The 27,722-nt window shown below is 44.0% G+C and overlaps 12 protein-coding genes and 1 further gene across 12 annotated transcripts; 5 read left to right on the forward strand and 8 right to left on the reverse strand.

Moving 5' to 3' along the window:
- Positions 1 to 42: 42 nt before the first annotated feature.
- Positions 43 to 3,660, reverse strand: GAL11 (Gal11p; the record flags this gene model as incomplete). Its single annotated transcript, XM_003645125.1, has 1 exon — positions 43 to 3,660. One exon carries the CDS (start codon positions 3,658 to 3,660, stop codon positions 43 to 45), a length of 3,618 nt encoding a protein of 1,205 aa, XP_003645173.1.
- A 1,551-nt stretch (positions 3,661 to 5,211) lies between these two features.
- On the reverse strand, positions 5,212 to 8,481 carry FUN30 (DNA-dependent ATPase FUN30; the record flags this gene model as incomplete). Its single annotated transcript, XM_003645126.1, has 1 exon — positions 5,212 to 8,481. One exon carries the CDS (start codon positions 8,479 to 8,481, stop codon positions 5,212 to 5,214), a length of 3,270 nt encoding a protein of 1,089 aa, XP_003645174.1.
- Positions 8,482 to 9,149: 668 nt separating this feature from the next.
- Positions 9,150 to 11,482, reverse strand: Ecym_2646 (the record flags this gene model as incomplete).
- A 249-nt stretch (positions 11,483 to 11,731) lies between these two features.
- EHD3 (mitochondrial 37S ribosomal protein mS47) lies at positions 11,732 to 13,264 on the reverse strand (the record flags this gene model as incomplete). The annotated part of the gene is made up of 1 exon (XM_003645127.1): positions 11,732 to 13,264. One exon carries the CDS (start codon positions 13,262 to 13,264, stop codon positions 11,732 to 11,734), a length of 1,533 nt encoding a protein of 510 aa, XP_003645175.1.
- A 528-nt stretch (positions 13,265 to 13,792) lies between these two features.
- On the forward strand, positions 13,793 to 14,950 carry Ecym_2648 (sphingolipid delta(4)-desaturase family protein; the record flags this gene model as incomplete). The annotated part of the gene is made up of 1 exon (XM_003645128.1): positions 13,793 to 14,950. One exon carries the CDS (start codon positions 13,793 to 13,795, stop codon positions 14,948 to 14,950), a length of 1,158 nt encoding a protein of 385 aa, XP_003645176.1.
- Positions 14,951 to 15,154: 204 nt separating this feature from the next.
- TSC3 (Tsc3p) lies at positions 15,155 to 15,469 on the reverse strand (the record flags this gene model as incomplete). Its single annotated transcript, XM_003645129.1, has 1 exon — positions 15,155 to 15,469. The coding sequence occupies one exon, from the start codon at positions 15,467 to 15,469 to the stop codon at positions 15,155 to 15,157; it is 315 nt and encodes a 104-aa protein (XP_003645177.1).
- A 263-nt stretch (positions 15,470 to 15,732) lies between these two features.
- Positions 15,733 to 18,417, reverse strand: AKL1 (serine/threonine protein kinase AKL1; the record flags this gene model as incomplete). Its single annotated transcript, XM_003645130.1, has 1 exon — positions 15,733 to 18,417. The coding sequence occupies one exon, from the start codon at positions 18,415 to 18,417 to the stop codon at positions 15,733 to 15,735; it is 2,685 nt and encodes an 894-aa protein (XP_003645178.1).
- Positions 18,418 to 18,732: 315 nt separating this feature from the next.
- Positions 18,733 to 20,631, reverse strand: ORC2 (origin recognition complex subunit 2; the record flags this gene model as incomplete). Its single annotated transcript, XM_003645131.1, has 1 exon — positions 18,733 to 20,631. One exon carries the CDS (start codon positions 20,629 to 20,631, stop codon positions 18,733 to 18,735), a length of 1,899 nt encoding a protein of 632 aa, XP_003645179.1.
- A 279-nt stretch (positions 20,632 to 20,910) lies between these two features.
- Positions 20,911 to 21,249, forward strand: RPC11 (DNA-directed RNA polymerase III core subunit RPC11; the record flags this gene model as incomplete). The annotated part of the gene is made up of 1 exon (XM_003645132.1): positions 20,911 to 21,249. One exon carries the CDS (start codon positions 20,911 to 20,913, stop codon positions 21,247 to 21,249), a length of 339 nt encoding a protein of 112 aa, XP_003645180.1.
- A 199-nt stretch (positions 21,250 to 21,448) lies between these two features.
- On the reverse strand, positions 21,449 to 22,462 carry HEM13 (coproporphyrinogen oxidase; the record flags this gene model as incomplete). The annotated part of the gene is made up of 1 exon (XM_003645133.1): positions 21,449 to 22,462. The coding sequence occupies one exon, from the start codon at positions 22,460 to 22,462 to the stop codon at positions 21,449 to 21,451; it is 1,014 nt and encodes a 337-aa protein (XP_003645181.1).
- Positions 22,463 to 24,842: 2,380 nt separating this feature from the next.
- Positions 24,843 to 25,616, forward strand: Ecym_2654 (C2H2-type zinc finger protein; the record flags this gene model as incomplete). The annotated part of the gene is made up of 1 exon (XM_003645134.1): positions 24,843 to 25,616. The coding sequence occupies one exon, from the start codon at positions 24,843 to 24,845 to the stop codon at positions 25,614 to 25,616; it is 774 nt and encodes a 257-aa protein (XP_003645182.1).
- Positions 25,617 to 25,874: 258 nt separating this feature from the next.
- Ecym_2655 (uncharacterized protein) lies at positions 25,875 to 26,294 on the forward strand (the record flags this gene model as incomplete). Its single annotated transcript, XM_003645135.1, has 1 exon — positions 25,875 to 26,294. The coding sequence occupies one exon, from the start codon at positions 25,875 to 25,877 to the stop codon at positions 26,292 to 26,294; it is 420 nt and encodes a 139-aa protein (XP_003645183.1).
- Positions 26,295 to 26,535: 241 nt separating this feature from the next.
- Positions 26,536 to 27,564, forward strand: ECM2 (Pre-mRNA-splicing factor ECM2; the record flags this gene model as incomplete). Its single annotated transcript, XM_003645136.1, has 1 exon — positions 26,536 to 27,564. The coding sequence occupies one exon, from the start codon at positions 26,536 to 26,538 to the stop codon at positions 27,562 to 27,564; it is 1,029 nt and encodes a 342-aa protein (XP_003645184.1).
- Positions 27,565 to 27,722: the final 158 nt, after the last annotated feature.

Here is a 27,722-nt window from a genome sequence, read left to right on the forward strand (position 1 = left end):
ACGACTTCTGTGGTCAAAATAAATTTACCCATCTCTACAACTCTACAACGATTCCCAGTAGTTCCAATTCCAAATATTTGTTCCAGTATCGTTTAAATCAACACCCAAACCCAAACCAATAGGTGCCACTTCTTTGTTATCCAGCGTTACATTAGAGTTCATAAACAAATCATCCGGAGAATCAATTTTTATCTTTTTGGAGTCATTTAATAAAGATGAATCGGACTCTGCAGGGCTAATCTCCAATGAATCATGAGATCTCTTCTTATTAGTAGTTTCTTCAGTACATTCGGTATTATCTAAGATCAAATCAACTGTGTCAGTAGGGCCATATATGTCCTTGAAACAATAACCCAATTCCTTGTCATGAATTGCATACAAGCGAGCACCTTGTGAAAACTTGCTCTGCATCACCAATTTATTATCTTTGATATAGCAGTCCACGGCATCTTGGTCTCTAATCCTTTGCTGCGCCTTGGTAATCTTCTTTTTTCCCGTGCCATTTATGTGGTTTATCATATTTGGGGATATCTTTGATACCAACTCTACTGCTTCGTCTTTGACCCCAATACAATCTGCAAGTGTGGACAAAAACAAGTCAACTGAAGACTTACTAAATACCTCCTGGCGGTGTTTGAACCTGGAGACTATTTCTGCTTTCTTTAATGCCAAATCCTTCAATCTCAACTCATCTTGTCTGTATGGATTTTCCGATGGAGAAGTATTAGTGGGTGTTCCCTTCAATGGCAGCGGCTTTTGAGATTGCGCCACGGAACCTGGACCCACAGATTGTCTTCCCAACATCGGCGAAGCTGCGGAAGAAGTCAAATTACCGGGAACAGGAGTGGCACTGCCAACACTTTTCATAGAATCGTTTGTCACTTTGCTAGAGGGCACATTAACAGGAGCAGAGACAGGGATATGCGCAGCGCCTATTGCCGTTTGCGGAGTCAACCGGTTTGGAGCACTAGCAAGTTGCATTGACTGCTGCAATTGTGCATGAGCTTGCTGTTGAGCCTGCTGCTGTACATGTAGCTGCTGTTGTTGAGCCTGTTGTTGAGCCTGTTGCTGTTGAGCCTGTTGTTGAGCCTGCTGCTGGGCCTGCTGCTGAGCCTGCTGCTGGGCCTGTTGCTGCTGAGCCTGCTGCTGAGCCTGCTGCTGGGCCTGTTGCTGCTGAGCCTGCTGCTGAGCCTGTTGCTGCTGGGCCTGTTGCTGAGCTTGTTGCTGAGCTTGCTGCTGGGCCTGCTGCTGAGCCTGCTGCTGAGCCTGCTGCTGCTGAGCCTGCTGCTGAGCTTGCTGCTGATTTTTCACCTGCTGCTGACGGATCTGTTGTTGCATCTGCTGAAATGACCCTTGAACCCTCTGCTGTTGCATAGCAATATCGGTATTCGTGGCAACAGGAGGCGTCTGTTGTAGGCCCACAGGTGCAGGAGTCGCTTTCACCTGGCCAGGCTGTTGAGTCTGCTGCTGCTGCTGCTGCGGTGGCTGCTGCCGGCTACTTAACATCTGTTGGTGTCTTCTTAAAAGTTGCTCCTTGATGAATTCATAATATTTCTGGTATCTAAAAATTACTTTATCGACAACGTCCGGTGGAACAATGAAAACACCTTTTGAAGCATGGTCCATAATTTCTTTGGCAAGCATTCTAATCTGTAGGAGCTGACGAACGTTCTCTTCATTCCTGGTAATCAAATAAAGCGTTGGAATAAAATTGTCTACATTAGACAAAAGCTGTTGATTTCCTTGTAACTTGTTCTTTATAGCTTGCTTCTGCTCCATGGTCAATTGGTTGGTGATGTTAGATAACCTTAATGGCGACTTTGCCACCTCTGTATTGATTCGCTTTAAAACCATCATATCTTGTTCAGTAGGTCTTGGTAATGAAATCTTTGGCACTTGTTGTGGTTGCGGAGGTGACTGACGAATTGTCTGCTGCTGAGTCTGCTGCTGGGCTTGCTGCTGGGCTTGCTGCTGGGCCTGATGCTGCTGGGCTTGCTGCTGGGCTTGCTGCTGGGCTTGCTGCTGGTGAACTACCTGTTGCGGAACGACACCACCCATAACAGGCTTGTTGAGACCCGGATTGACATACTGCCTTTGTGCCATAGGGTTAACAGCTTGTTGTTGTTGGTGCTGCTGAACCGATTGCAGCTTGTGTGATTGGGGCTGCTGCAAAAGTTGTTGCTGATGCTGTGGATGCTGTGATGGTTGGGGCTGCTGCTGCTGCTGAGGTTGTGCTTGTGGCAGCGGTTGCTGCTGCTGTGGCGGTTTCTGATGTTGCTGCTGCTGCTGCTGCTGCTGGTGTTGTTGCTGTGGCGGTGGTGGTTGAGCTTGAGGCAGCTGCTGGTGCTGAAACTGACTGAGTTGGGACATTGCAGGCGTCATTCTGCCAGTCACTTGGTTAGGCAACGGTTGCTGCTGACCATTAGAACCAGCAACGCCCATATGTTGAGTCAACCGCATATTTTGCTGCAACTTCTTGAGCACCATCTGATTGATATACTTCTTGATATACAATATCTGCTGCTGTTGGTTCAAGGAAGCGGGTAACTTCCCAGCTAGTTGCAAATCCTGCACTAACTTTTTACCATTTTCATATAAGGCTTTCTGCTCTGCAGGCGAGAACAGCTGGTTCAATTTGTTCAAAACATTGGGTACTTCTTGCGGTTGTTGAGATGCCATAGGCCTCTGCTGTTGCTGCTGCTGCTGCTGTTGAGCTGCTGCTGCGGCAGCGGCAGCAGTCTGCTGAGCTAGCATAGCCTTCTGCTGAAAATTACTTGGATGCTGCTGCTGCTGCTGCTGATGGTGTGGCACTTGGGCTGGCTGGGGCTGCTGCTGCTGAGCGTTCATCTGATTGACATTGGCTTGCTGCATCTTGGACTTGATCAACAACTGTTGGTGCATCTGATAAACCTGCTTCGCAATCTGCAAGTCGTTCTGCGTCAACCGTTTTTGCTGAGCCAATTCAGTTACCTGTTGCCACGTCGTGACGCCAGGAGGCATGTTCGGCATCCGCTGTAACAACTCACGTGGAATCTCCGCAACCTTCATCTCATTGATCAATTGTTGCCGCTGAATCGAAAGCTGTGCCCTCTTGGCCTGCGCAGCCGCTGCAAGATTCGATGGAATGCCCTGCTGCTGCGGTTGTTGGAGTTGCTGCTGCGGTTGCTGCTGGGGCTGCTGCTGCTGTCGCAAAAGTAACATCTGAGCCTGGTTGGCTCCCGCAGCAGCGGCCGCAGCGGACGCTGCACTACCTTCCATGCCACCAGCCCGCATCGGCCTCGCCGCATGTTGACGAGCCTGTGCTTGCTGGTTCAAAAATACCTGCGGATTCATTGTCGGATTCATATTGCCCGGAAGCCCCGCATTGAACGCCGCAGCAGCATGCACCGCCTTCTGCTTCTGGTTAGCCAACGTCTTCTTCTTAGCCGCATCCATCGCAGCTATCCGCTTCCGCATAGCATCCAAATAAAACTCTTTCGAACTACTACTAGCATACAGACTCGTCTCAAACTGCTCCGCAGTCTTCTTCAGCTTCTCCAAATCAAAATTCGCCCGATTGGACCCATTCACCTGACTGATATCAGCCAAGATTTGAGCCAGCTCAGTAATATATTTCGACCGCTCCTGGTTGGACAACGTACTTCTCCAATCTAGATCCATTTCCCTTCGCAAACTCTCTTGTTCTGATACTTATACCAAAGTAGCCTCCTCGTCCTTGCCCTCAACAAAAAATAAAATTAAACGTTCCTTCCTTGCCTTTTCCACACACAACACACACACAAAAAATTCCAAAAAAGTCAACTCACACTTTTCCTCCAAAACTCTCCTGTATACAAATAACACTCTCTTGCTGTCTAGTCGTCCTTGTCCTACACCCGCTCTCACAACGTTCTTTCGTTCTTTGCTTTCCTTCTTTCCGTCTATCTGTGTCTTTAAGAAACACACAACCTCTTCTCCCGTCAACTTTTTATCTTTAAAAATTCTCGTTTTGAATTTTCCTTTATTTATCTCGCAACTCCTTCTGTCTCGCTGTGTTATATTGTAGATAGCAGCTTGTTTTTCTACAATATCAAAAGGAAAAAAACTCTAAAAAATTCAAACAAAACAAAAACTGCCTCTCTGCACAATACCTGCCTATCCTCTTCCAATCCTGATGCTGCTGCCACTGCCTCGAAACCTAGACCTCTGTTCTTGTTCTTGTCCTCGTCCTTCGTTCTTGTTCTCTCTGTTTTCTCTTCTCTCCCTTTTCTAACAGACAGACAAAACAAAAAAATAAGCCAACAAAACAGAAAAACTAGTAAACAATGACGATAATAATAACAATAATAACAACAAAAATTACAAATGTATCAAAAACCCCCGGTCAACAACAGGGTAGATAAGAGAATAAAGAAAGAAATCTGGTCTTTTCGTCTCTATACTGCTATCCTTGCGTGTGTGTAGTATGTATGTATATGTATGTATATGTATGTGCGGTGGGTGCCTCTTGCTAAAAATCTTGCAGAAAAACAGAAAATCGGTTCGATTTTTTATCTTTTTTCCTTCCCTTCTTTTCTGTCTGCTGCGGAAAAAACGGGGATCGGTTTCTATATGAGAGCAGGAGGCTGCGGGAGAGGTGTTCCCGCAGCTTATCCTTTTACTTACAGTATGGGGGATGGGGGTGTGGTGGACTGCCACCCCACCCCATCCCACGCCCACGCGCCTGGCTTCTGCGGGCGCAGACTGTGTAGGTTAGGATGGTGTGTAGTGTGCAGCGGGTTGTTTTCGTGGGGCGGTTCGGCCCTGAATTCTTGCGGGCTGGTGGTGCGCGGGAAAGTCATTCTGGATCTGATTCTGAGTTCTGTCTGGGCCGAATGATAGCGATGTTGCAGTGTCGCGCCCAGCTTTTAATTATGGGGATGGGTGTGGGTTTCCCGTTGTGGTTGTTCTCGGCGGGCGCTGCGCGCCGACTGGCCGGGAGCGGAGTGGCGGCGGGGGCAGCCGTAATGTGGATGTCATGCGGCACGGGCTGGCGTGACACCGGTTGGGGGACCGAGGCGGGGGGGCAGCCCAGCGGCCAGCGCGCGCTGGCCGCTGGGCGGTTACACGGACGTGTACGGCGGTCGATATCGGCCGGTGCGGTGGGCGGCGCGGCGTGCACGCAGGACAGCGCGCGCAGCGCTCCGATGTTGTCCGGGTTACGGGGTGCCTGGACGGGGGAGCGCTGCCCCGCTACTTAGTGTGCTCGTCGTATATGATATCCTCAAGCAGATCGGAGACCCTGGTCTCCAGATCATCGTCCTTGTTCTTGGAGTCTTCGGCGCTTATGGAGGTGTCCAGTGCAAGCTTGTTCTTTGCCAGCTGCAGGATTTTTTCCTCGATGGAATTGCGGGCTATCAGGGTGGTGATCACGACGTCCTTTGTCTGGCCGACCCTGTGTGCCCTGTCGGCGGCTTGGCTGTCGTCGTGCGGGTTGAAGCTCTGGTCGAAAATTATGACGTTATTGGCGCAGACCAGGTTAATTCCAAAGCCGCCGGCTTTTGTGGATAGGATGAACACTGAGATGTCGGGGTCTTCGTGGAATTTGTCTATGATGGCCTGTCTGTCGTTGACCTGGGTGGAGCCGTCGAGGCGTAGGAATTTGATGTTTAGAGTGGAGAGGACTAATTCGAGGATATCTAGGACCTGTGTAAAGAGTGAAAATACCAGGACTTTTTCCCGTTTGCGGTCGATTATGTCACGGAGTAGGACGGAAAGCGTTTCGACTTTGCCAGAGGACATCCATTCATTGTTTTTCAGTTGGTAGTCGGCGAGGGTGTTGGGGAACTTGCAACACAGCTTGTGCAGTTCGAAGTCGCTCATGTAGCTCATGTCTTCTCGGATGTACTCTCTGTTGCCAGTTTCTGCGTATTCGGGCTCGTCGAGAATTCGGTCGCTCATGTCGTGAATCATTTTGTCGTTGTAGATGTGGCGGAAGAGCAGCGGGTGGAGCGATGCCTTGCGCAGCGCCATGATGAGGTTCTTGGACGTGGAGTGGGTGACCACGGCACGCTCCTTGGCGTCCGCGGGAAGCAATCCTTCCTTCAGCATGCGCTTATGCTCCATCACAAGGCGGATTTCCTTGTTGTAGATGAACTTTTGGACGGCATTCATGTCGCAGTAGTTAATGCGGTTGATTTTTGCAGGCAGGTGCTTGAGAACCTGGTCTTTGCGTCTGCGCAGTATGAAAGGCTTCATCATGGTTTTGGCACGGTCAATGGCCTCCTGCGCCAATAGTGGGTTGTAATCCTTGTTGGAGTCGGACGTTTTGGCACGCTGCTTGAACACCGCGGCAAGTTCTTCTTTCTTGGATACAAACAGAGATGGCATTATGAATTCCAGCAGGGACATTAACTCACGAAGATTATTCTGAAGTGGCGTGCCCGTTAGCAACAAACGGAAGTTGGCACGTATCTTCATAAGCTTGGTGAATCGCTCTGACGTAGAGTTCTTGAGCATATGCCCTTCGTCGTAGACTACCACATTGAAGTTCCGATTCTTGAGAAAAGAGACGTCCGCCTTGTTTCCGGATGCTAGATTGTATGTGGTAACAATGACATCGTACTGACCGTCGTTTTCCTCCAAAATCTCACGCAACTCTGCCCGTTCTTGCTGGGAGCCATAGTAAGGTTCGATTTTCATCTGCGGACAAAACTTGTTAAACTCGCGTAGCCAATTCTCAAGGGTAGAAGATGGAACTACAATCAAATGGGGACCGCGCTCATTTAGTTCCTTCAAATAGGCGAGGAAGGAAATCACTTGGCATGTCTTACCAAGACCCATCTCATCAGCCAAGATGCATGACAAATTGTTCTGATACAACAAATTCAACCAATTGATACCCGTTTGTTGGTAATCCTTAAGTATAACATCTGAACCTAATAGTTTTGGCTTCCTTCTGAAAAAGCTTACATCCTTTTTTTCTGGTCTACCTCGGTTACGCCCACTGTTATTTTTACGTTGGATCGCAACAAACTCTTCATCCCCACTATCCTCATAAACATCCTCAAACTCTTCATCATCCTCATATTCCTCCTCTTCCTCCTCATCCTCATCCTCCTCCTGTTCCTCCTGCTGCCGCTCTTTTATGGACCCTATGCTAATGCCATCCTCTTGTTGTCTCTTACGCTTGCTCTTACCACTTGAAACTTCAGTTGGCTCCCTCCTACCTTGAATGGAAAGTTTATCATAGCCATTTTCACCATCTGAATTGGAACTTTTCTCACCAGATATTTTCAAATCCACAAACGTCAACTCACCACTGCCGTTCTCCTCTACTTTTACCCCCCATCGTCTTATTTGGTTCGCTATCAAAACCCCATAAGAGGAGCACTTCTTGATCAACGACTCAATAGCATTATAACCTTTCATAGACTGTGTGATTTTTTCCAACATCTTAGCCCCATCTTTTTTCATAGGTCCACGTCTTCTAGTTGTTTTCTTGTTATCTACCTGCGCGGCTTTATCATTTTTTGCAAAGTCCATCATACTAAAGCTATTCAGGGACTTAAACGGCCTCTTGGTCACCACAATTTGGGCCTTCTCAATCGAAGTATCTGCTAAATCTGCAATATCACTAGAATCAGCCTCATTCAAGAAAATCAAGATTTGGTCATCGATGTTGACTTCTGGGGTTCGTTCTTCGTAATCATCGCCACTGAATTCATCAGCACTTCCCTCATCAGCACTTATTTCATCCTCATCTTCATCACTCAACGAGATTTTATCCTTTTTCACCTTTTTGGGGTTCGTTACAATGTTATCCGCTCTCACTAATTTGCGTTTTTTAACTGCAGCTGCATCAGCTTGCCATGGAATAGTCTTGATTTGCAAAGGTTCATTAGGATCTAATTTCCCACGATGCATCACATGAGAATAACGATCAAAGATAGATTTCTTCTGCTTTTCAAGGGTTATCTTCGATGACCTTTCAGGCGATGCAACAATTACATGCTGCTTCATAGCACTTGCCGAGGACATCGCATCAAATCCTCCTGTCATAGAACCAGAACTACTGGGCCGCTTTAGAGACGGTAACCTTGAAGTGCTAGAACCTATCTTCTTAGATGGCATTGCCCAAGATTTCGCCATCTTCTTCTCTCTTAGCTCATTTAATCTATCAATTGTTAGTGGGATGCTGAAAGAGTTTGACTTGAAGACCGCTCTAATCAATGTATCCGAAAAGTCTGGATAATGCTGGCGAATTTCATTTAAGTGTGTATCAACACCTGTGGAAGTACCAGTTACATTTCCCGACACCTCAACGTGACCATTGCTTATATTTGGCTTATACGTAAATTTGTCGTGCAATAGGGCAACAAATGGTTTGTCGCGTTTCGCTGGAGGAGTGTACGCTTTCAATGGCGAAGAGTCTTGTTTTGATTCTATGGGCGAAGATTCTGGCACCTGAACTTGCGCCTTATCTGAATTTTCATATGTGCTTTCTGGAGTATCTGGGTCCATATCGAACAAGGAATTCTATCAAATGGGATTCTTACTATTCTTACTTCACTGTATAACTGGACAGTATGATGATGTTGGTTTTTAGAAAATGCTAGTTACTGAAATTTTTCTTTTTCTCGAGTTAAAGCAAATGGCATCTAATGAGTAGACTTTCGTACCGAACCCACTTACTGAGTACACTGGGAGCATTACTATAAGTAATTAATCCATATTTTCTTATATTTGGCCATCTTAATGATTCATGGTAAATTCAACCAATATGCACCATTGTTTTAAGTCGATTGGCCGATGTAGCCGAAATATAAAATACGTTGAGTATCCCTAAGCACCTCATGACTAAAACTATAACCTATCGGGAATCTATGAAATGCAAAGGGTATAGGTGTTTGACTATTTTATTCTGTTCTGCATAAAATTGGGCTTAGTAGCAACTGGAAATCTTATGTTAGACAATGGCTAATGCAAGAAGGCAGATCGTTTCTCTACATATATAATACGTATGTTGTAGAAGATATTTTGCTACTATATTTATGGAAAGCAGATATATAAATCAGGCAAAAGGAAAATGCATGTTCTGAGATTTATATGATGGGGGGTGAGGTTGGGGGGGTATATGGAGTAGAAGATGTTTTGTAAGCTGTCAGAGCATGGATGACAAGATTTATTCCTCAGGCGCGGTTAAACAGGTATATATAGCCATTTTTTTCAATCTCTACTAGATTTTCAATACTGTCTGCCATCACAAGTTTCTCGTCATTGTAGAGAACCCATTTGGAACCCCCATCGATTTCCTTCTTGATAAAAGCAACGTAGTGGCCGCTATTGATTGAGTTACCTTTGTGACAGATAACAGCTGTGAGACGATATTCAGGGAAATTGTCAACGAAACCAACATTCTTAAGAGCAGAAGAAACATTTCCCTTTGCTTCTTCATTTAATTCATCCTCAATCTTACCATCATCATCCAGGTTATTGAAAACCCATTCGACACTACGTGAAACGTCACCGTTATTTAAAACTAAACCCTTGCGACATAAATTTTCGTCCAAGCCCATGGTAACCATATTCGCCAATGCTTCAGAATCTACGCTGAACTTTCTCGACCTTTTGGCAGTAGAAAAAATTGGCTGCGAGTTTAGTTCAGGATCCTCCATATGTTCAAAAATCCAATTCAACGAAGCCTCTACATTGTTATTGCCTGTAGCGTACAAAGCCCGTAAAGCCGCATTTCTAGAAAATCCCATTCCCACGATTGAAGCAACCTTCTCCTCATCTGCTTGAAAGACTCCAGCCGCTTCTTCATCTTCAGAGGAATATTCTTCGGAAAACTCTCTCTCAGGTGCTTTATATTTTTCCAAGCTCAACAGAACTTCGTCTCGGATACCAGGAACAATTAACGTGCTGTTAGTCTTTACGGGAGCCCAATTGGACCACTCAATTCTAGTTGGGTTAAGGATTAATGTAGAAGGTGCAGATTTGAGCTTTGAGCTTTTAAGAATAATTGTATTTTCCTTACATTTCGAACACTGAATGTCTAACGATTCACCGTTGAAGGTAGTCATCAAGACGCTCCAACAAATCTTGAGTTTGCTCATCTTTTAATAATGGAACCCTGGAGAGTTTCAGCAATTTGGGAGGTATACTTACAGAACCCACATTTTGAACACTCCAATTTATCTTCGACGATAAACCTAATAACATCGTTCGGGTTTTTGTTGCCCACTCCAAAGATTTTTTTATCCAGTTTATCAATGAAATATGTCAGAAATTCCATTGCATCTTGTTGTCTGGGTGAACTAAATTCTTCATGACCTTCTCCGACACATTTTTTAAGACTGGAGGGTTTAATTCCATGCTGATAACTCTCGGGATTCAACTTAAATGCATTGCGCAATTTAATCAGTTGACATTTCAAATTTGTAGAAGGATAAACAACATCTAATGGGAACTCTTTCAGTGATTCCAATGTCCAGCCTATGACACCGCCATTGAATAACACTTGAAGTATCGAGTTCATATAGCAAGAATTACCCAAATTTATTAACCCACAACCGTATTCTTTAGATGAGTTCAAATGTTTTAAACGGTTACCATCCGCATTGACCATTTGAAAATCCCAATTAGAGTTTTGTTCTACTTGTAATTCAACCAAAGTCTTTTCTTTAGCTACCCGATGGTCTAAAGAAATGCCATATTTAGTCAACAGATTTGACAAACGTGACTGCTCCTCAAACCTTACTTCATCATTACATGCATAACAGTAAACATCACTAGATTCACTGGACAACGACCCAAGTTTTACAGCCAAAGGATGGCTGTTATCCGAACTTTGATAATGCAACAATGCGTGCGAATTACCATCTATTCCAAATTGTTCTCTACCACACCCAAGATGACCGCAATGTAAACACAACCACAGATTACTATCCAGACTACACTGACCACAAGTATCCCCAGTCAATGTTATATTCTCAGGTTCAACAAAGTCGTTTATATGTTTGCAAGGATTGATCTCTAATTGCCAGCTGGTAGCCATGTCCTGAAATCCAGAGGACTGTGCCCTAATGATTTGTTCTACCTTGTTAACAACAGCAGGATCTCCTCCTCCATTTTGAGCGCTGTTGCATATTTCACTGTGCTTACCTTCCTTAACTTGAATAAGGGCCCAGATGGTTTCGTACAACTCATCTTCCGTTCGATCATGTACTTCTAACTTTAACTTCTTCTCCTGCGCACCTTCGGATGGTCTTGATCTTTCAACTTTATACATGTTTAAGTAAATGTCATGGGAGATACCTAAGGTGCTGCGAACCACATTTTGATGCAAATCTATGTGATCACAGCAGAAGCTTTGAAAACATAACAGGCAAGTGTTCAACTGGTGTTTTGGCTCCTTTTCATCTGCACTTACCAAAGGGTTCAACATGGTTTCAAAGCAGTATCCACAGTCATCTTTGTACATGGTATTTGGAATGGAAGCATTCTTTAATACGTCTGCCATTGTTGAATAAAGTCGCCTTTGATCTAATTAAATCGCTGCTCCAATTGGTACTTCGTGGGTGTATCTTCAGAAGTCTAATATCGCCACTGAACCATCACTGAGATTTCATATTTTCCTGCAGAAACTAAAATCTATTTTATACGAAAAGTCAACTAAATACAGAGTAAAAACTTCTAAACATAGGCATTTAAATACTGCATACGTATATGCAGTCCTTGAATTTAGTATTCGGATTTATAATTACTAAGTCTAATATTTCCATTTTAGAAAACCATCACGATCAGTCTCACATTTTCTGTCAATGATGAAACCGACAATATATTCTACACCGACTTTACCCTTAGTCGAAGGGTTAAATTCAGTGAAGTATCTAATAGCTTCTGGTTTGGTTACAGCCATAGATCTTCCAGATTGATCTGAACCAACTATATAGGCTTGAACTTTGTCTTCATTTGGCAATATGAACTTCTCATGATGCATGTACTTCTTAAAGGTAACACTCCCAATATCAAGTAATGATACGGGATTCTCAGGATTTGGGGATAGTATACGTGACAGAGCCCCCATTGAAATATCTTTAACTTCCCAGTTGTAAGGGGTTTTCTTTCTTTCAAGTAATTTGTGTGATGTCGCTTTCGCAAATTCGGTCAATTCCTGAAAGTTGCACATATTTGTAGCAGTGATTAAGTCTTGCTTCATGGCAGTTTGAATATCGTTGAAAAAGTTTCTGCGGAACTGTTCTCTGGTAACCTCCATTGAAACTATCGACTTTAGGGAGAGCTTGTCTCTAGTTTCTTTGGCAAACTCTTGTGCCTCTTTGGACCATGATGGTGATGCAGAAATCTCTTCCAACGATTTGAATACATCCTTCAACGGGGTATCGAGACGGAAAACCTTTTCAATGACGTCCAGCTGAGCTGCTGAATATTTAAATTTATAATCCTTTGGTAAAGGTGTGGAAAATTCCCCAATTGCCTTATTTGTAATCTCAAACATAAGATCGGCGTCTTTATTTGGCTGCAACTCACCCAGTCTTGTTTGAAGATCCGCAACATGCGCACTATCAACATAATGCGAGGCCAGGCCTGCGACGTATGCATCAGCACCACTCAAGATGTCCCCCGTAATACACACAAAGTATCCAAGTTGACACTCGGAACCACCAAGCGTGACCACTCTTGGCAACCCAAACGTGGTTCCAACATCTGCGAAAAGCCCAATTGCAGATTCAGGCATTGCCCAGAGAGTGTTTTCAGTAGCAACGCGGAATGGCACATGAATACACAACCCAACTCCTCCACCCATGGTGATCCCATCCATTATGGCAACAACGGGCTTCTCCATCGTAGCTAAAAGCCAGTTCAAAGAGTATTCAGCCTGGAAGTACGTATTCGCAACAGAAGAATTTCCCTTCAACAGCTCCTTAGAAAGTGCCGCAACGTCCCCCCCAGCACAAAACGCTCTGGGACTACTTGAAGAATCAATTATGATCACATTGTTGACATCACTCTTGGCATACTCCTGAACAGCAGGGAAAATCACCGCACACATCTCATAATCCAACGCATTTAGCTTCTTAGACCGGTTCAGCGTGATCCTCCTCGCTGTATTGTTCACCGTGAATTCCACAACCGACGACATATTTTTCCTATTGTATAACTGCTTCAATGCTTGTCTGAGCATCGTCTTACAATCTCCAGATGTACATATAATGAAGGAAACCCGGTTGATCCTTTTGGTTATTTCAAACGTATGATTATGCCCGTATCCATTTCTCCTCATTTTAGAATTTCATTTGGAAATCTCATTTGATCCAGCATCCCATAGATCATTTTCAACGTAACGTTACCCTGATATTTTTTACGTGGTTCACTGATGTTACATAAATATCGTAACGTCTTCCGTCCTGAAATCAACATGCTCTCTTTCTGCAGTTGCGGAAGATTAACGAGCTAGCTGGGACCAACAAAATCTATACCAACACAACGAGAAGAATCATTGAAAGACCGAGACCTGACGAAGGATGGATAGAAGGTAAACGCTCGAGCAGATAGGACTTCAGCTACAGATCTGCTTGAAACTTGGTTTTATAGCAATAGTTTGTGTGTATTGTTCGTGGAGCTGACCTGATTTGATGAAAATAGGCTTTATCGTATAAAATTTGCGAAATCGGTCCGGCATTGTTCTATGACATGTGCGGTGTCAAGATATAACATGGACAGTAAGAGAGAGTACACTTGAGTAGCGATATAGACCATTACTCTTAGTCGATATACCTAGATCTGCCCGGTTTACGGTAGGTATATTGAAATGTCTATAAATCATAAGAACCTTGTGGTTGAACTGAAGGACGTCGATCCTCCAAGTGCCTATGATGATATCAATGTTTTGCACAATTTTTATTGGACTTCGCAAAAAGAACCACATGCTATCAGAAGACATGCAATTTTGAGAGATCATCCTGAGGTGAAGAAGTTGATGGGCCATGAGCCTAGGACCAAGTATATTGTGATAGGAGTTGTTTTGCTGCAATTGTGGTCGTCGTATATGCTGTGTGAAACGCATCCTCTGACGCTAAAGTTTGTATTATGGTCGTACATTATTGGAGCGACGTGTAACCAGAGCATTTTCTTGGCGATCCATGAATTGTCCCATAATTTAGGCTTCAAGCGTTGTATTCACAACCGGTTTTTTGCGATCTTTACCAATACTCCAATTGGCATTCCATTTGCTGCATCTTTTGGCCCGTACCACCAATTGCACCATAAGTTTTTGGGTGATGAGGTGTATGATACCGATATTCCTACCAAACTTGAAGCTGTATTCCTTTCCAATATACTGGGTAAGGCTTTTTTTGCAACGTTCCAGATTCTCTTCTACGCTCTGAGACCTATGTTTGTAACATCGATCCCATTCACTCAGATCCATCTTTTAAACGTTGCTTACCAGCTTCTTTTCAACACTATTTGGATCTCCAATTTTGGATGGTACTCTTTTTTTTACTTCATTATGTCGTCTTTCTTGGCTGGGTCTTTGCACCCTTGTTCGGGCCACTTCATTGCGGAGCACTATGTATTTAGCTTAGAGGAAGCTATAACAGGCGGGAAAGTGGCGCTCACTGATGTAAAAGGCGATCTTCAAACTACCAGTGTAATCGATGAAAAAGCCGTGGAACGGCCAGATGTGACTTTCACAAAAGATTATGCATTGGAGACCTATTCTTACTATGGAATTTTAAATATGTTTACGTGGAACGTTGGTTTACATAATGAACACCATGATTTCCCATTTATAGCGTGGTCTAAGTTATGGGACTTAAACCGGATGTGTCCGGAATATTATAATAGTCTGCCCAGACATAACTCATGGGTCGGCGTTCTGTGGGACTTTATTTTTAAACATGATGTGACTCTTTATAATCGTGTTAAGAGGGTTAACAAGAGTATGATTACCACTCATATCTCGTAGAATAAAAGGCCACGTGGATCACCCCAGCTGTTATTATAAACATGACATAAGGTCGCAGGGAATTCTCTTCAATCTTTGTTGTTGTTGTTGTTTGTTATAGCGTTATGACTGTGCATTTTATAGACCACCATCATTTTTCTTAATAAGTTCAGTTGATTATGGTAAATTGTATTTTTCTTTTAGACGTTCAGTATTAGCTGCTTACTATGTGTTGGTATAAAACGGCGAGGATATATCCCACTTTATGGCCCAAAACCAATATATGCTACTAATCCACTTGCCTAACCCAAATAGCGACAAAGTAAAAATAATCAGAAACATAGTATGTAGACAGAACGAATCAAAATTCGTCATCAAATAGTAAGGTAAATGAATATAATACATCCAGTAAAGATTTTCTATCGAATTCGACACCCTCTCGATAAATCCACCTTTAGACTTCTGTGCATTTGTCGGGGCGTAAACCATAGTGCCCCTAGCCTTCTTATATGGCTCATATATCTTTTCGGTAGTAACCATTTCTCCTCGATGACCTTTGTAGAAATCTCCCAGATATCTTAATACTGTTCTGATGTAGTATCCGATTCCAAGAAACTGCTATGTTAACATCGGGGATTTAATGTTCAATGCATTTAGAGCTCTTTCGTTTTGTGCGATAAGCGCGACAAGAGTTTGATAGCACCTACAGACTACATTAAGTTGACGACGAAATGCTAGAAGGCTAACTAAATTTAGATATACACTATCATTTAATGCTTTGAAAACCGTAAATATATCTTGCATTACGTTTTAAACACACCGAATAGCGATCGTCTTTTTGATGGTGCAGACGAGGACTCGTCCTTTGAATCCTTCTTCACACTGTCCATATCTAAAGACTTCTTTGGTCTTTGAAACGACTTGCGAACTCCTGTAGAACAGTTGGAATTCATACCCACAGAGCTGCTGGTCGGGTTGGAGGGAGGGAGTTTGGAAGTCACTTTGGAAATTGGTCCCGGTGATGGAGAGGCAGACAAGTCAATTTCCTGAAAGTCTAGCTCTAAAGAACGTCTCACCGGCCGTGTTGAGATTTGTTCATCTTTTTTTGGATAGATATGTTTACTTTGAATGTTAACATCATTTTTTTTAACCGACCTTGCGATTTCATTGCTCCCATTGGATGTTGGATCGTCCTTCTGAGACAATTCAATGATGATACTTTCGCTCGTTAACACGCTACTGGCAGGTTCATCAGATGCTAAACTACCATCATCATGCTCTCTAGGGCTTGAATCCTGACTGTTATGTGACAGGTTCACTTGGTTGTATGTAAGATCCAATTGGTGGTCTTTGGGTTTTTCTGGGGACTCAAATGGTACTAATTCTTTATCTTTTATAACCTCTGTTGTAATACGAGACAGTGGAGTAATAGTGTGCTGATTTTGAGACTGTATATTTTGTGAGTTTTGAGTGTTTATTGGCTTTATTTGCTGCTGAGTTTGTTGTAATTTCTGTGAAGGTTGCTCATTCTGTTGCTGCTGCTGCTGCCCGAGTATAATTTGAGAGGGTTGTAAAGAATTTTCACCATAATACGGATATGGCAAAACTGCGGATTGGCCATTATAATATATTGGGTATGCTGACCGTTGAATATGTTGTGGTTCAGATGATAGTTGTCGTGGTTGGGTTGCATGAGACAGTTTCTGCTGGTTCTGCTGTGTAGCAACAGCAGGTAAATTGGGGACTGCAATTGGTGCGATAGACTTTAAAGAATCCGCCCGCTGAGAAATACTAACAGAGGATGGGTCCTTCCGAATAAACGATTCATCCTTTTCGTTTTGGAACATTTCAGGAACAAACTCTTGCTTAGCCATTTTAGGGAACGGATTGTTGCTTTTATATTGCTTCGTAGTCTTTGGTACGTTGTTGCTTGGTTCCATAGGAAATGGTGCACCAGTACCTGTAGCCGGCGTTGAGATATCGGAAGGCGTGCACAAAGACTCAGAGAGATCTGAATGATCTGTATGCTGTGTGGGAACTTCCTGCTTTGCCACCTGCATATGCACCATAGGGTGTTCTAAGTTGCCTGCCTTTGCAGAACCCATGAAGGGTGTCCCGTCTCCTGAAATCGGCCATGATCTTTGGTTAGAGTCCTTATATTCATCAATTCTTCCCTTTAAAATATCGGAAGAGTTTGTCTCTGATGTTCCCTGGTTCAACGGAAACTGTTGCAGTACCGGGGCGGATGACACTGTAGGCGCAGTATTAACATGTCCATGGATAGAAGGCAAAGGGCCCTGAGCCATACTTATCGGTTGTCTAGGTGCAACCTCAAAGTTCTCAACAAACTGGTTATTCAACTTATCAATATAACTGCCACCTCTGTATGCATTTTGTTGATTAACCAAAATTTCGTATTGCAACCTTTGTAGCCGTTCCTGGTACCGAGCATACTTGTTAAAGTCATATGGACCTTGTCCATAGTGGTCTTCTATAGGAACATCACATTCCATTATAGAACAAATATGATAAAGGATCTGATAAATGTTAGGACGAATATAGGGATTTTCCGCCAACATAACTATGATCAAATTAATTAGTTTTGACGAAAAGTTGTTTTGAGGAATATCATATTTCGAATGCAAGATGGCGAATTGACCAGTTAATTCAAATGGAGTGGTATAGAATAGAAGCTTGTAGAGGAAGATACCCAAAGCCCATATATCAGACTTCTCATTAATGGCCAAACAGCGATATAGATCAATCATTTCAGGTGATCTATACTGTGGTGTGGTATGAACATAAATGTTGTTTGTTAGCATCGCAATTTCCTGGTGAGTGCTGACTGCCGGAAGACACGTGGAAGTGGAACCAAAATCACAAAGTTTAAAGTTGTTCGCTGAATCCACAAGCACATTTTCAATTTTAATGTCCCTATGAATTAACGGCGTACGCAAAAAATGCATATGCGAAATACCCTTAGTAATATCGTACATGATTTTTAGCACCTCTCGTTCAGATAACTTCGTTGCCAACCTTTGATTCATATAGTCCAACAACGATCCATTCGAACATAATTCCATTAATAACAAAACTTCAAACCCAGGCGTACCATCTGTATGACGGGACGCATTGGAATCATAATACTGCACCACGTTACCACAGCCTTTAAGTTTCTTCATAACCTCAACCTCATTCCTCAACTCATTTAAGCCGTTCTCATCATTCACTTGAACCCTCTTCAAACATGCAATATCCCCCCTTTGTAGAACAGAATGGTGCCTATCCAATTCATTTGTATATTCAATAAATGACACCTTGTAAATATGCGCAAATCCACCCTCAGCAAGATACTCTATTATCTCAACCCTGTGTACTCCAACTAATAATATACTACCTGCTGTTAACTTTTCTAATACACGAGGCCCCACCACCAACCCTGACGAATTATCAGTTCTAGTGGCATGTTCGCTAGAACTTTTACTCATTGTAACAAAACTGTATTGCTAGTGTTTTCCTGACAAACTGTAACCTATAAGCCTACCAAGATATCTTTTTAGACAATTTAATGACAAATAGGAATCTGGATACACTTAATACCTGAGTAAAATCTATAAGCAATTAGCTATTATAATCTGCTATCCCATCCAAATCCTATGAAGAGTTGGTTAGCTGACCTGTTATCTTTTTTTTGGGGGCGTTGTTTCCAAATTACTGAAAAGGACTAACGTCCTCATCACCATCCAGCATAACGTACGGGGCGCTGTTAGCAGAGAGTTCATTCATTATAAATATAGATACAATTATACATCGGATAGGCCCTCTAGGAGTAGTTTCTTCATCTCCCCAAACGAGTAGCTGACATATATTGTTTCTTGGCCGGCTTTGTCTTTTGACATGTGAGCCATTTTATGTTCTATGAACTCACTAAGCATCGACCTGAGCGACATTTCATTTGAAGCGATGAATTGAAATGTACATTGCTGATAGAAGGTGTTAAATAGGACGCCAAAGGCGATGCCTGCACGCCTAGAGTCTGTAATCTTGATACGTTTCGTTGATTCCATGGATTGGATGACAGTTTGCAGAAGGAGTTTAAACAGCCTTTTAGAATTGATTGTTAAGGACTCGAGGACATATTTTGCGGCATCCACACCACTAGCTTGGAGTTCTGATTTGTGGAGCTTGATATAACTCTTAAAATTGGCTTCTAGTGAGTAGTTTTCGTAGTTGGTAATATCGTGGAATATGAAGTTGTACATTTGGGAGCGAAGGTTATCCCACAGCAGTGGAGCATTGATGTTATCAATCGATGCAACGATGGCTATTTGTCTGATTTTAGCAAGGGAACTCAACATGACTTGGAAGGCATCTTTACGAAGCATTGCACCATCTAGATTGTGAACAAGAACAATCAAACGAATTTCTGGGGATTCATTGGCCCAGAACTCTATCATTTTCTGAATTTGTAAATGAACATGGTTGTTCCAGTATTTAGTTTCCGATATGCTTAGTTCTTCAGAAAGCATAACAGAGGCGATGCTCTGGAAACAGTCCCTATAGTTACAGGAAGGATTGAACCCATTTATGACTACGCAAGGAAGGCCTTCAATTTCTTCATCTGAGGTTTGAGTCGTCTCTGCTTCTTCTTGTTCATAATACTGCAGGGCAAGTTTCGGCGAGAGGTAATCGAATACAAACGTTTCTAGGAATCTCCGTTTAGAGCCTATGCCATAGAACAACAATGTGAAGCCCTGCAGCAGCTCAAACCAGTATTGCGGGAAAAGAGCTTGTTGAAGACGAGTTAGCGCCTCACGAGGCGACTTGTTCATGAAGGAATTAAGAACTGTACTAAGCATAGAGAATTCGTCCTTGGAAACAGATGGAGCAGTGGACATTGAATTTCTAGATTTTTTATGCGCCCTAATGGGCTTCTTTTGATCGATGTAACCTTCAAACCCATCAAAGAAATATGTTAGGTTTCTATCTTCAGGTAACCTGTAGCCCTTTGGAATGGGAGTTGGAACAAAGTTTGGGTTTAACTTGATATTTCTGGGGAGTTGAAATATCGTAGGATCTTGAGCTTTCAGTTTCCCCTTAGGTGTTTTACTTGGGGAAGAGAATGTTAATTGGCGCCGGGGAGAGCTCAACGGTGTGTTCTTGGGATTCATTTGCAATTTATCTTTCTGCTCTTTCTCATAGCCATCTTCCTCATCTAAATTAAGAATCGGATGCGTTGGCCTCATCGGAGTGGTTACGCTAGACCGCGAAAGCACTGATTTGCGACGAGGAGATCCCAACTCCGAAGACGGAGCCCAATTTGTACTTTCATCAGGCCACATATCACTTGTAATATCTTCATCATTGGCTAAGTTCCATTGTTTAGAGGGCTTGATCGTCTTTTGAGGTGAACTGATCTGCTCTTTTACTTTAGGGCCATTGGTCGATTTTTTCTTAACTTCTTCTCCAAAATTAGATTCACTTTTCAAAATAATACCCAACTTCCCCGTCTTATTGATTCTTCTATGTGATACTTGGCCCTGCCTACCGGACCCTGGCCTACGAGCTACTGCATCTCTTTTGCAGAGGTGAAAAGGCTTGCTCACCAATGCACTACTGGAATCAGCAAGCGCGTCATGTGAATCTACGCAACTTAAAAGTATATCACAGTGGTCAACAATATCAGTGGTTTCATCTTCCATTGGTAATCGAACAAATAAATTCAGTCAATTGTATGCAGTATTTGGATCTGAATCTGGGTTGGTTAGTATCAAATTGTATTTGGAAGAGCAATTGTTACAGAAAATGAAGACCTCCTCAAGCTTTATTTTTTTGTCTGCTTGAAAAATTTCACTTACTTTGTTTGACCTATCATCATCATTCAGAATCGATGATTACTTAGTGTTAATAATACACATAAATTGCACTTTAACGGGCCTCCCAAAATCCGGAGCTCCACAGATAGTCCATATTAGCAAGACATGTTATCATTTTGTCCATACTGTAAAAACATGCTCCTTGTGAGCAAATCAGATTCCGGTCTCTACAAGATGAGTTGTCCGTCATGCCCGTACGAATTTCCTATAGAAGGAATTGAAATTTACGATAGACAGACTCTACCACGTAAACAGGTTGATGATGCACTGGGAGGTGAAGGTGCATGGGATAATGTGGACCAAACAGCTATCCAATGTCCGAATCACGAAACATGTGGTGGTGAGAAAGCATACTTCTTTCAGCTGCAGATTCGTTCCGCAGATGAACCCATGACCACTTTTTACAAATGTGTAACCTGTGGGAACAAGTGGAGGGAAAACTAAAGTGAACTATCAAGATTTTATCCAATATAAGGTAAGTCGATAAGTTTGGACTTACATGAGATAAAACCTAGTTTTTTCTCTCGTAAATGGTATCATTTTCTGTTCTATATATACAGATTAGATACGTATAATATATATTATATGCACTATAGTGGAAATAGAGAGGGACTTTTGATCTTAGCTTTGACTACGGCGGCGTTTAGAGCCAATCCCTAGGGTTCTTTACAACTTCAAGCAGTTCTGCCTCTCTAGAACCTGGCTCGGGGTGATGATCATACAACCATTTTGCCGTGACGGGCAATGACATTAAGATGGACTCGATCCTGGAACCAGGAGTACGAAGCCCGAACTGCGTACCTCTGTCTAGCACCAAGTTAAATTCGACGTAGCGACCACGTCTGATCTGCTGCCACTCACGTTCTTCATCAGTAAACTCCATGTCTTTCCGGCGATTGATAATAGGAATATAGGCAGGCATGCAGGCATCTAAACAGTCCTCACACAACCCAAGAAGATCCTCAGGGTCCCGATCATCCAAATCATCAAAGAATATGCCTCCAATCCCTCTCGCCTCTTCCCGATGCTTTATATAGAAGTATTCATCACACCATTTTTTGAACTTGGGGTAAAACGCCACATCGTGCTTGTCAAGAGCAGCCTTATGTGTACTATGGAATAACTTGGCATCTTCCTCATACAAATAGCTAGGTGTCAAATCTGAGCCACCACCAAACCACCACGTCTGAGGAGTTCCATCGGCATTCCAAGTCTCGAAATACCGATAATTGAGATGCACCGTTGGGGCATGAGGATTATGAGGATGAACCACCATTGACAACCCACAAGCAAAAAAGTTGACCCCTGTAGGCTCTTCCCCATTATCTCCCTTGGTCGATATCTGAAGCTTCTTGTGTTCCACCCTCATGGCTGTGATCGCCGCAGGCGACAAAGCCCCATAAACCACTGAAATGTTCACACCAGCCTTCTCAAAAGTAGTACCATTCTGCAGAACACATGAAGTACCTCCGCCTCCATCTTCACCACGCTTCCACGAATCCGCCCTGAACTTCACCGTATCAATCTTCTCAAGCTCAGCAGTAATCTCGCGCTGTTTACGGCGAATCAATTCCTCCATTCTATCACGTATGGATGGCACACTCGCATTTCCACTGCTACTAGTCTCGGGCATCATTTCTTTCCCCGTCATCTTCATTTGTTGAATTCCCGCGGACAATATCACCGCAGCTGTACGCACTGTTCCGCTTTCTCCTGCACTCTGCCTTTTTATATTATATGTCTTTCGAGCATATTTCTTACTTTTTTCCGTTCCGCCTCACCCAGTGATATTCACATCGAGTCATACACCTATATACGCTACACAAATTACACGCTTCTAGTTATTCTATCATGCAACCACTGCTGTCTACTGAAATTACGCAGCGTTCTTCCAAAATATCAACTAGCAAGTTGTTTCTCAAATGCAAAATGGAAGGACAGAGGGTTTAACACACTCCTATACCAATTCATACCGTCAGCCTTGGTTCGTATAATGAACTTATCGACGGGCTTGAAAAAAGTGGTGTGGTGCAGTGAAAACACAAGCCGCGAAACCTGTGTAACGTGGGGTGGGTAGCCAAGGAAGCAAACGACGGGCTGCCTGCAGGAACCGTCTCCGTAATTCCTTCGTTCCCGTATTTTTTCTCCTCTCGCTCTTTCTCCCTCCATCCATCTCCCTCCATCCATCTATACGCTTGCCTCCCATAAGTGCACGTACGAACAAATATGTATGATCATGCACGCTACTGCACGTCTCTTGTCTCCGTTTCTTTTTATTTCTCGAGGCATTCCTCGAGCCATTCCTCGAAAAAACAAAATAAAAACCTTACCCGGTCTCACCCGCGTATTCCGACAAACGCTGTGAACCATTCCTTCCAGAACCGAAATGCGCGGTGCACGATCCACCTCTTTATTCGAATTTTTTGCTGCCTGCCTGCCTACTTATCGCCAAGAAAGTTACTACTATCCCGAGGGCCAGGGTCTCCGTCTTGGCCCTGTCTCTGCAGCGCCGTACGCGACCGCGGAAACTAATCTGGCTTTTTGTTTCAGATGTCCGTTATGAGGTCCCCCATCTCCAAAGGGGGATCCTTCCGGGGGAGCGGTTAGGAAATAGACTCCAATATTATTCGTGGTACCATATAAGCAAAACCATCGTCATGATTAACAATGAACCATCTGCATGTACTCACCGCTGCCCGTAGGCTTCCAGCTGGCCTTGTAGCCCAACAAAAAACTTCTGGTTTCATCTATTCATCACCGCTAAATGCGCTGCAACAACTGCACTACGAAAACCGCACTACAACAACTACGCTACGACAACCACACACATCGGTGCATAGCTCGTGTTTCCTAACATACATAGGAAAAACCAGAATAATAGTAAACAAATCATAATTCTTTTCATCTTTTTCTATTTTAAATTTCCCTCTCACCCTCATCAACATAATTTTTTTTGATTATTTGTTCCTACCACCTTTCTATCTCTCTCTTACTTTCCCTAATTCGCTCCTGTATCTCCCTCTTTCTCTTCCGGCCCCGAATTTCTCCCCTCACACCCCTCAGTTTTGCATTGTGTAGAGCTGAAACTGATGGGTACTTTACGTTATTTTATCATTTCCCAATTCTAATATTTTCTAGTTGTTGGTTGTTTTTGGCTTGCCTGGACTCTGCGTCGTCGTGCATCTTTTTAGGAAAGAAAATAAAAAAACAGAGCTTTCCTGCATCTCTTTGTATAAAGGGTAAAAAGGTAACTTCTTTATCTAGGGGCCCTGCGTTAGGTCTCTTTCTGCGTCCCATGTGCTGACAATATGTGTGGCGCATATCTACTCCATATCTATATATATACATGATATATATAAAGTTATATATATTATAAAAATACATAAAGTATATGCACACATATATACATGTGTTCTGGTTATATATCTGCGTAGTAGCCAGACAATCCACACAAGCACTCGTACAATAATAGGGATAGGCAGATGAAAGAGGTAGTGAGACTCACAACCTAAAAGATATATATATATATATATATACATATACACATACACATACACATACACACAGACACACACACACATATATATAGAGAGAAAGAACATGCAATCTCTGTAAAATACATCGACGCATCTCCCTAAGGTACAACAGAGAATACGGTACGGACCTTTGACAAAGAAAGAAAAAAGAAGTTCACCAGAGATATATACGTAGCTCGGCCTGGAACTCTTTTTATCAATACGTTAAGAGCTCAGTATTATTTACCCTCTACTAAATTATAAGTGTGCCAAGTGTGCCAAGTGTGCCAAGTACAAAAATAGAGGTGGCTTTCCATTTTAAAACCCCCAAAAATTATAAAATCCAAAATCAGCTGCAATTCAAATAAAAAGGCACCAGCCCATAGAATATATCATCACTACACAAGATCACGGATCCACCAACTACCACACGTAGCCAGTATTTGCTTTTCTGGCGGCTTTCAAAATTTCAAGACATAATCATACACTATACAAAAAACTTGAACACCTCGCGCGCCGAATATGGACACTGTGCATATGGCTACGACAACTGCACCCGCAGTTGTACCCCCATCCCAACATCAAAGCATCGTCATACCTGACGTTACACAGGAGGGCGTGGCCGAAAAACGTCCCGTCCTTCTTCCCCCGCTGCCCGATATTCACCAGTCAACCCAGTACATAGAGGTCTACATCAAGAAGGCGCTCGACCGTGGTGCATTCGAGCCGTTGTACACCACCTCCGCCGCTACTCCTGCCCCAGCTCCCTCTCCGCAGCCGCCCGCTCCGCCTGCCGCCGCCGTTATTGTCACGGAGCCCGTCGCCGAACAACAGCACTATGCGGAAGCGATGGCCCAAGGCTGGAAGCCGTTCGCCATGCTTTCTTCCCCTTCCTCGGCAGATTCTTCGCCCGCAGCTACGTCGTCTTCTTCCTCCTCATTTTCCCTCGCACTGACAGCAGCGACATCGGCGGCACGCTCGCCAATGTCTCCAGTACACCTCCCCACCACACCCACCACCACTAATACCGACAATAATAGAAGACGCCTTGGCTTGGACCCAGGGGGAGCACATGTACCGATCGAGAAAAGACGCAAACACCGCTGTCAAACCTGTGACAAGGGCTTCACAACTTCAGGACATTTGGCCAGGCATAACCGTATCCACACCGGCGAAAAAAATCACAGATGCCACTTTCCCGGATGCGGCCAACGTTTCAGTCGACACGACAATTGTCTGCAGCACTACCGCACACATCTGAAAAAGACTAGTAACCCTGCTGTGAAATTCACATGACTACGCTGAAGTCTGCCGCTACCGCTGCTGCTACCGCTGCTGCACCAACCATCATGCCCACCTCCACACACCACTGCCCAGCTAAAAAACCTATTGTCTTATATAATTCCGCTGTCGCTGCCGCGCTGCCGCCCTCTCCCCGTTTTGATCACAAAATGCCGATCCAGCGTTTTGGTTGGGTCGTTTTGTATATGTTTTTGCTTTCATTTGTTGCATTATCTTTTCATTGTTGTCGTTTTTTTCGAGAAAGATATCCAGATGTGGGAAGACAATAGAACGAGGTTGGAAAAGAAAGAGGGCTGGTTTTCTTTTTTTGGAACCTTGTTGTATATCCGGTCACGTTTTTCATCTCGCTTTTGGGTGGCAGAGGAGATGGGGTTACCCGGATTGGGCTGGGGCGGGGCCGCCCCAGCCCTAACCACGGAGGTTTATATATATATGTGCAAAAAATTAGTATATATAGCGTCGCAGTCTAAGCGAGGAGTTCAGCGATTCAGACAACGCAGGCAGCTGGCGCAGGTGGGTTTTGTTAGAGAAGCGGCAACCAAGCAGCAGCGGTCGCTGCTGCTTGGTTGCCGCCCGTTGTTTTTCTTTTGTAGTCTTGTAGGCCGTTATCGCCGTCTTCCGTTGTCCGTTTTCCGACTAATTATGATGATACCTTGCAAACAACAACAATGAATTTCTTCAACCGAAAATTGCATGTGGATGCTATTTGACAGCTTTTTAACCCTGAATTAGGTCGGAGGAGCAGGAGTGAGGGACGGTGGATGCGGGCACACGGGTCACGTGCTTTGGGTTCTTGGTATATAATGCAGGGTCTGCGTAGGGTGTGGTGCGCTATTTTTCACGGAGCGGCGTGCTCGCTGCTACATCACACAGACATAGGTAGACGTCAGGTAGACATCAGGTGGAAGACGGTATGGATGGTGACGGGCTTCCCAGTATTTGCGAGCAGTGTCTTGCAGCAGGCGACATTCGCATGACTCGGGTACCTCATGGTGCGGAATGTAAAGTTTGCACGCAGCCGTTCACGTTGTACCATTTCAAAGTGGGTGGGCAGCGAAGACCTACGAAGACGTTGGTATGCCGTGGGTGTGCGGAGCAGCGGAACATGTGCCAGTGTTGTATGCTGGATCTGACGTGGCATGTGCCGATGCAACTGCGTGATGAAATTGTGTCCTTGGTGCAAGGCACGGATGAGTCTACTGTGGAAGGGTCGAACGACATGGTCAAGCGGTTTCTAGCGTTGAAGAAGGGGAAGCTTGGCGGAGCGCAGTTCACTGGTGATTCGGGGAAACTTGGCGAGCTAATTTCGAGGCTGCGTGAGGTTGTTGGGAGCCCAGCTTCTGCAAAACAGCTGACGACGACGGGGACGACGACGGGGACGACGCCGGCGGCGGCCGGCGTGATGGACACAGAAGGAAAGTTGCCGTTTGCTGGTGGTCTCGCCACCGCTGATACACGTTCGTTTTTCATCTACGGAATAGATCCTAGCCTGGCCGAATGGGAGATTGCGGACGCCATCTCTCAGCTGGTACATACAACGGACTGGCAAGATCGTAGCACCGTCGCAATCGTAGTGCGCCATGAGGCCCGATGCGGAGGCGTGCGCTTTAAGAATGAGGACCTGGCTCGCTCCTTTGTAACTGTTCTTGACAAATTCCAATCACAGAGTGCCTTGCAGAGGGGTGTGTTTCGCATTCGCCACTTTAGGATGCATGTAGTCGATTGGCCTAACTTTAATGTCGCCGCGCTCGGAACCAAGACTAAACAATGGCTGCAGATAGCCAGAATCGTAAACACAATTATGCAAGCAGACATCGTCGCCAGCACCAAAGACGTTAGTGGACCATCTGAGGCTGCTGGCTCGAGCGGCAAGGTGATCAAGAGACGCAAACCCCCTAAAAAGATTAAAAAAAGTAAAAGGCTGGCTGGTTTGGAACTCTGACGCATTTTTTTATGTTGTTTGTTTTCTCTTCAAAAACAGTAAAAACGTCTATGCAATTGTGTCAACTAATGTTTTAGCCATTTTAACGTTGTAATGTCCCGGCTGACTGTCAGGGGCCCACCACCGCATTACCCCCAGCTAGCTCCGCCGAACCGCTG

This window comes from Eremothecium cymbalariae, chromosome 2, assembly GCF_000235365.1.
Source record: "Eremothecium cymbalariae DBVPG#7215 chromosome 2, complete sequence".
Classification (NCBI taxonomy): Eukaryota; Fungi; Ascomycota; class Saccharomycetes; order Saccharomycetales; family Saccharomycetaceae; genus Eremothecium; species Eremothecium cymbalariae.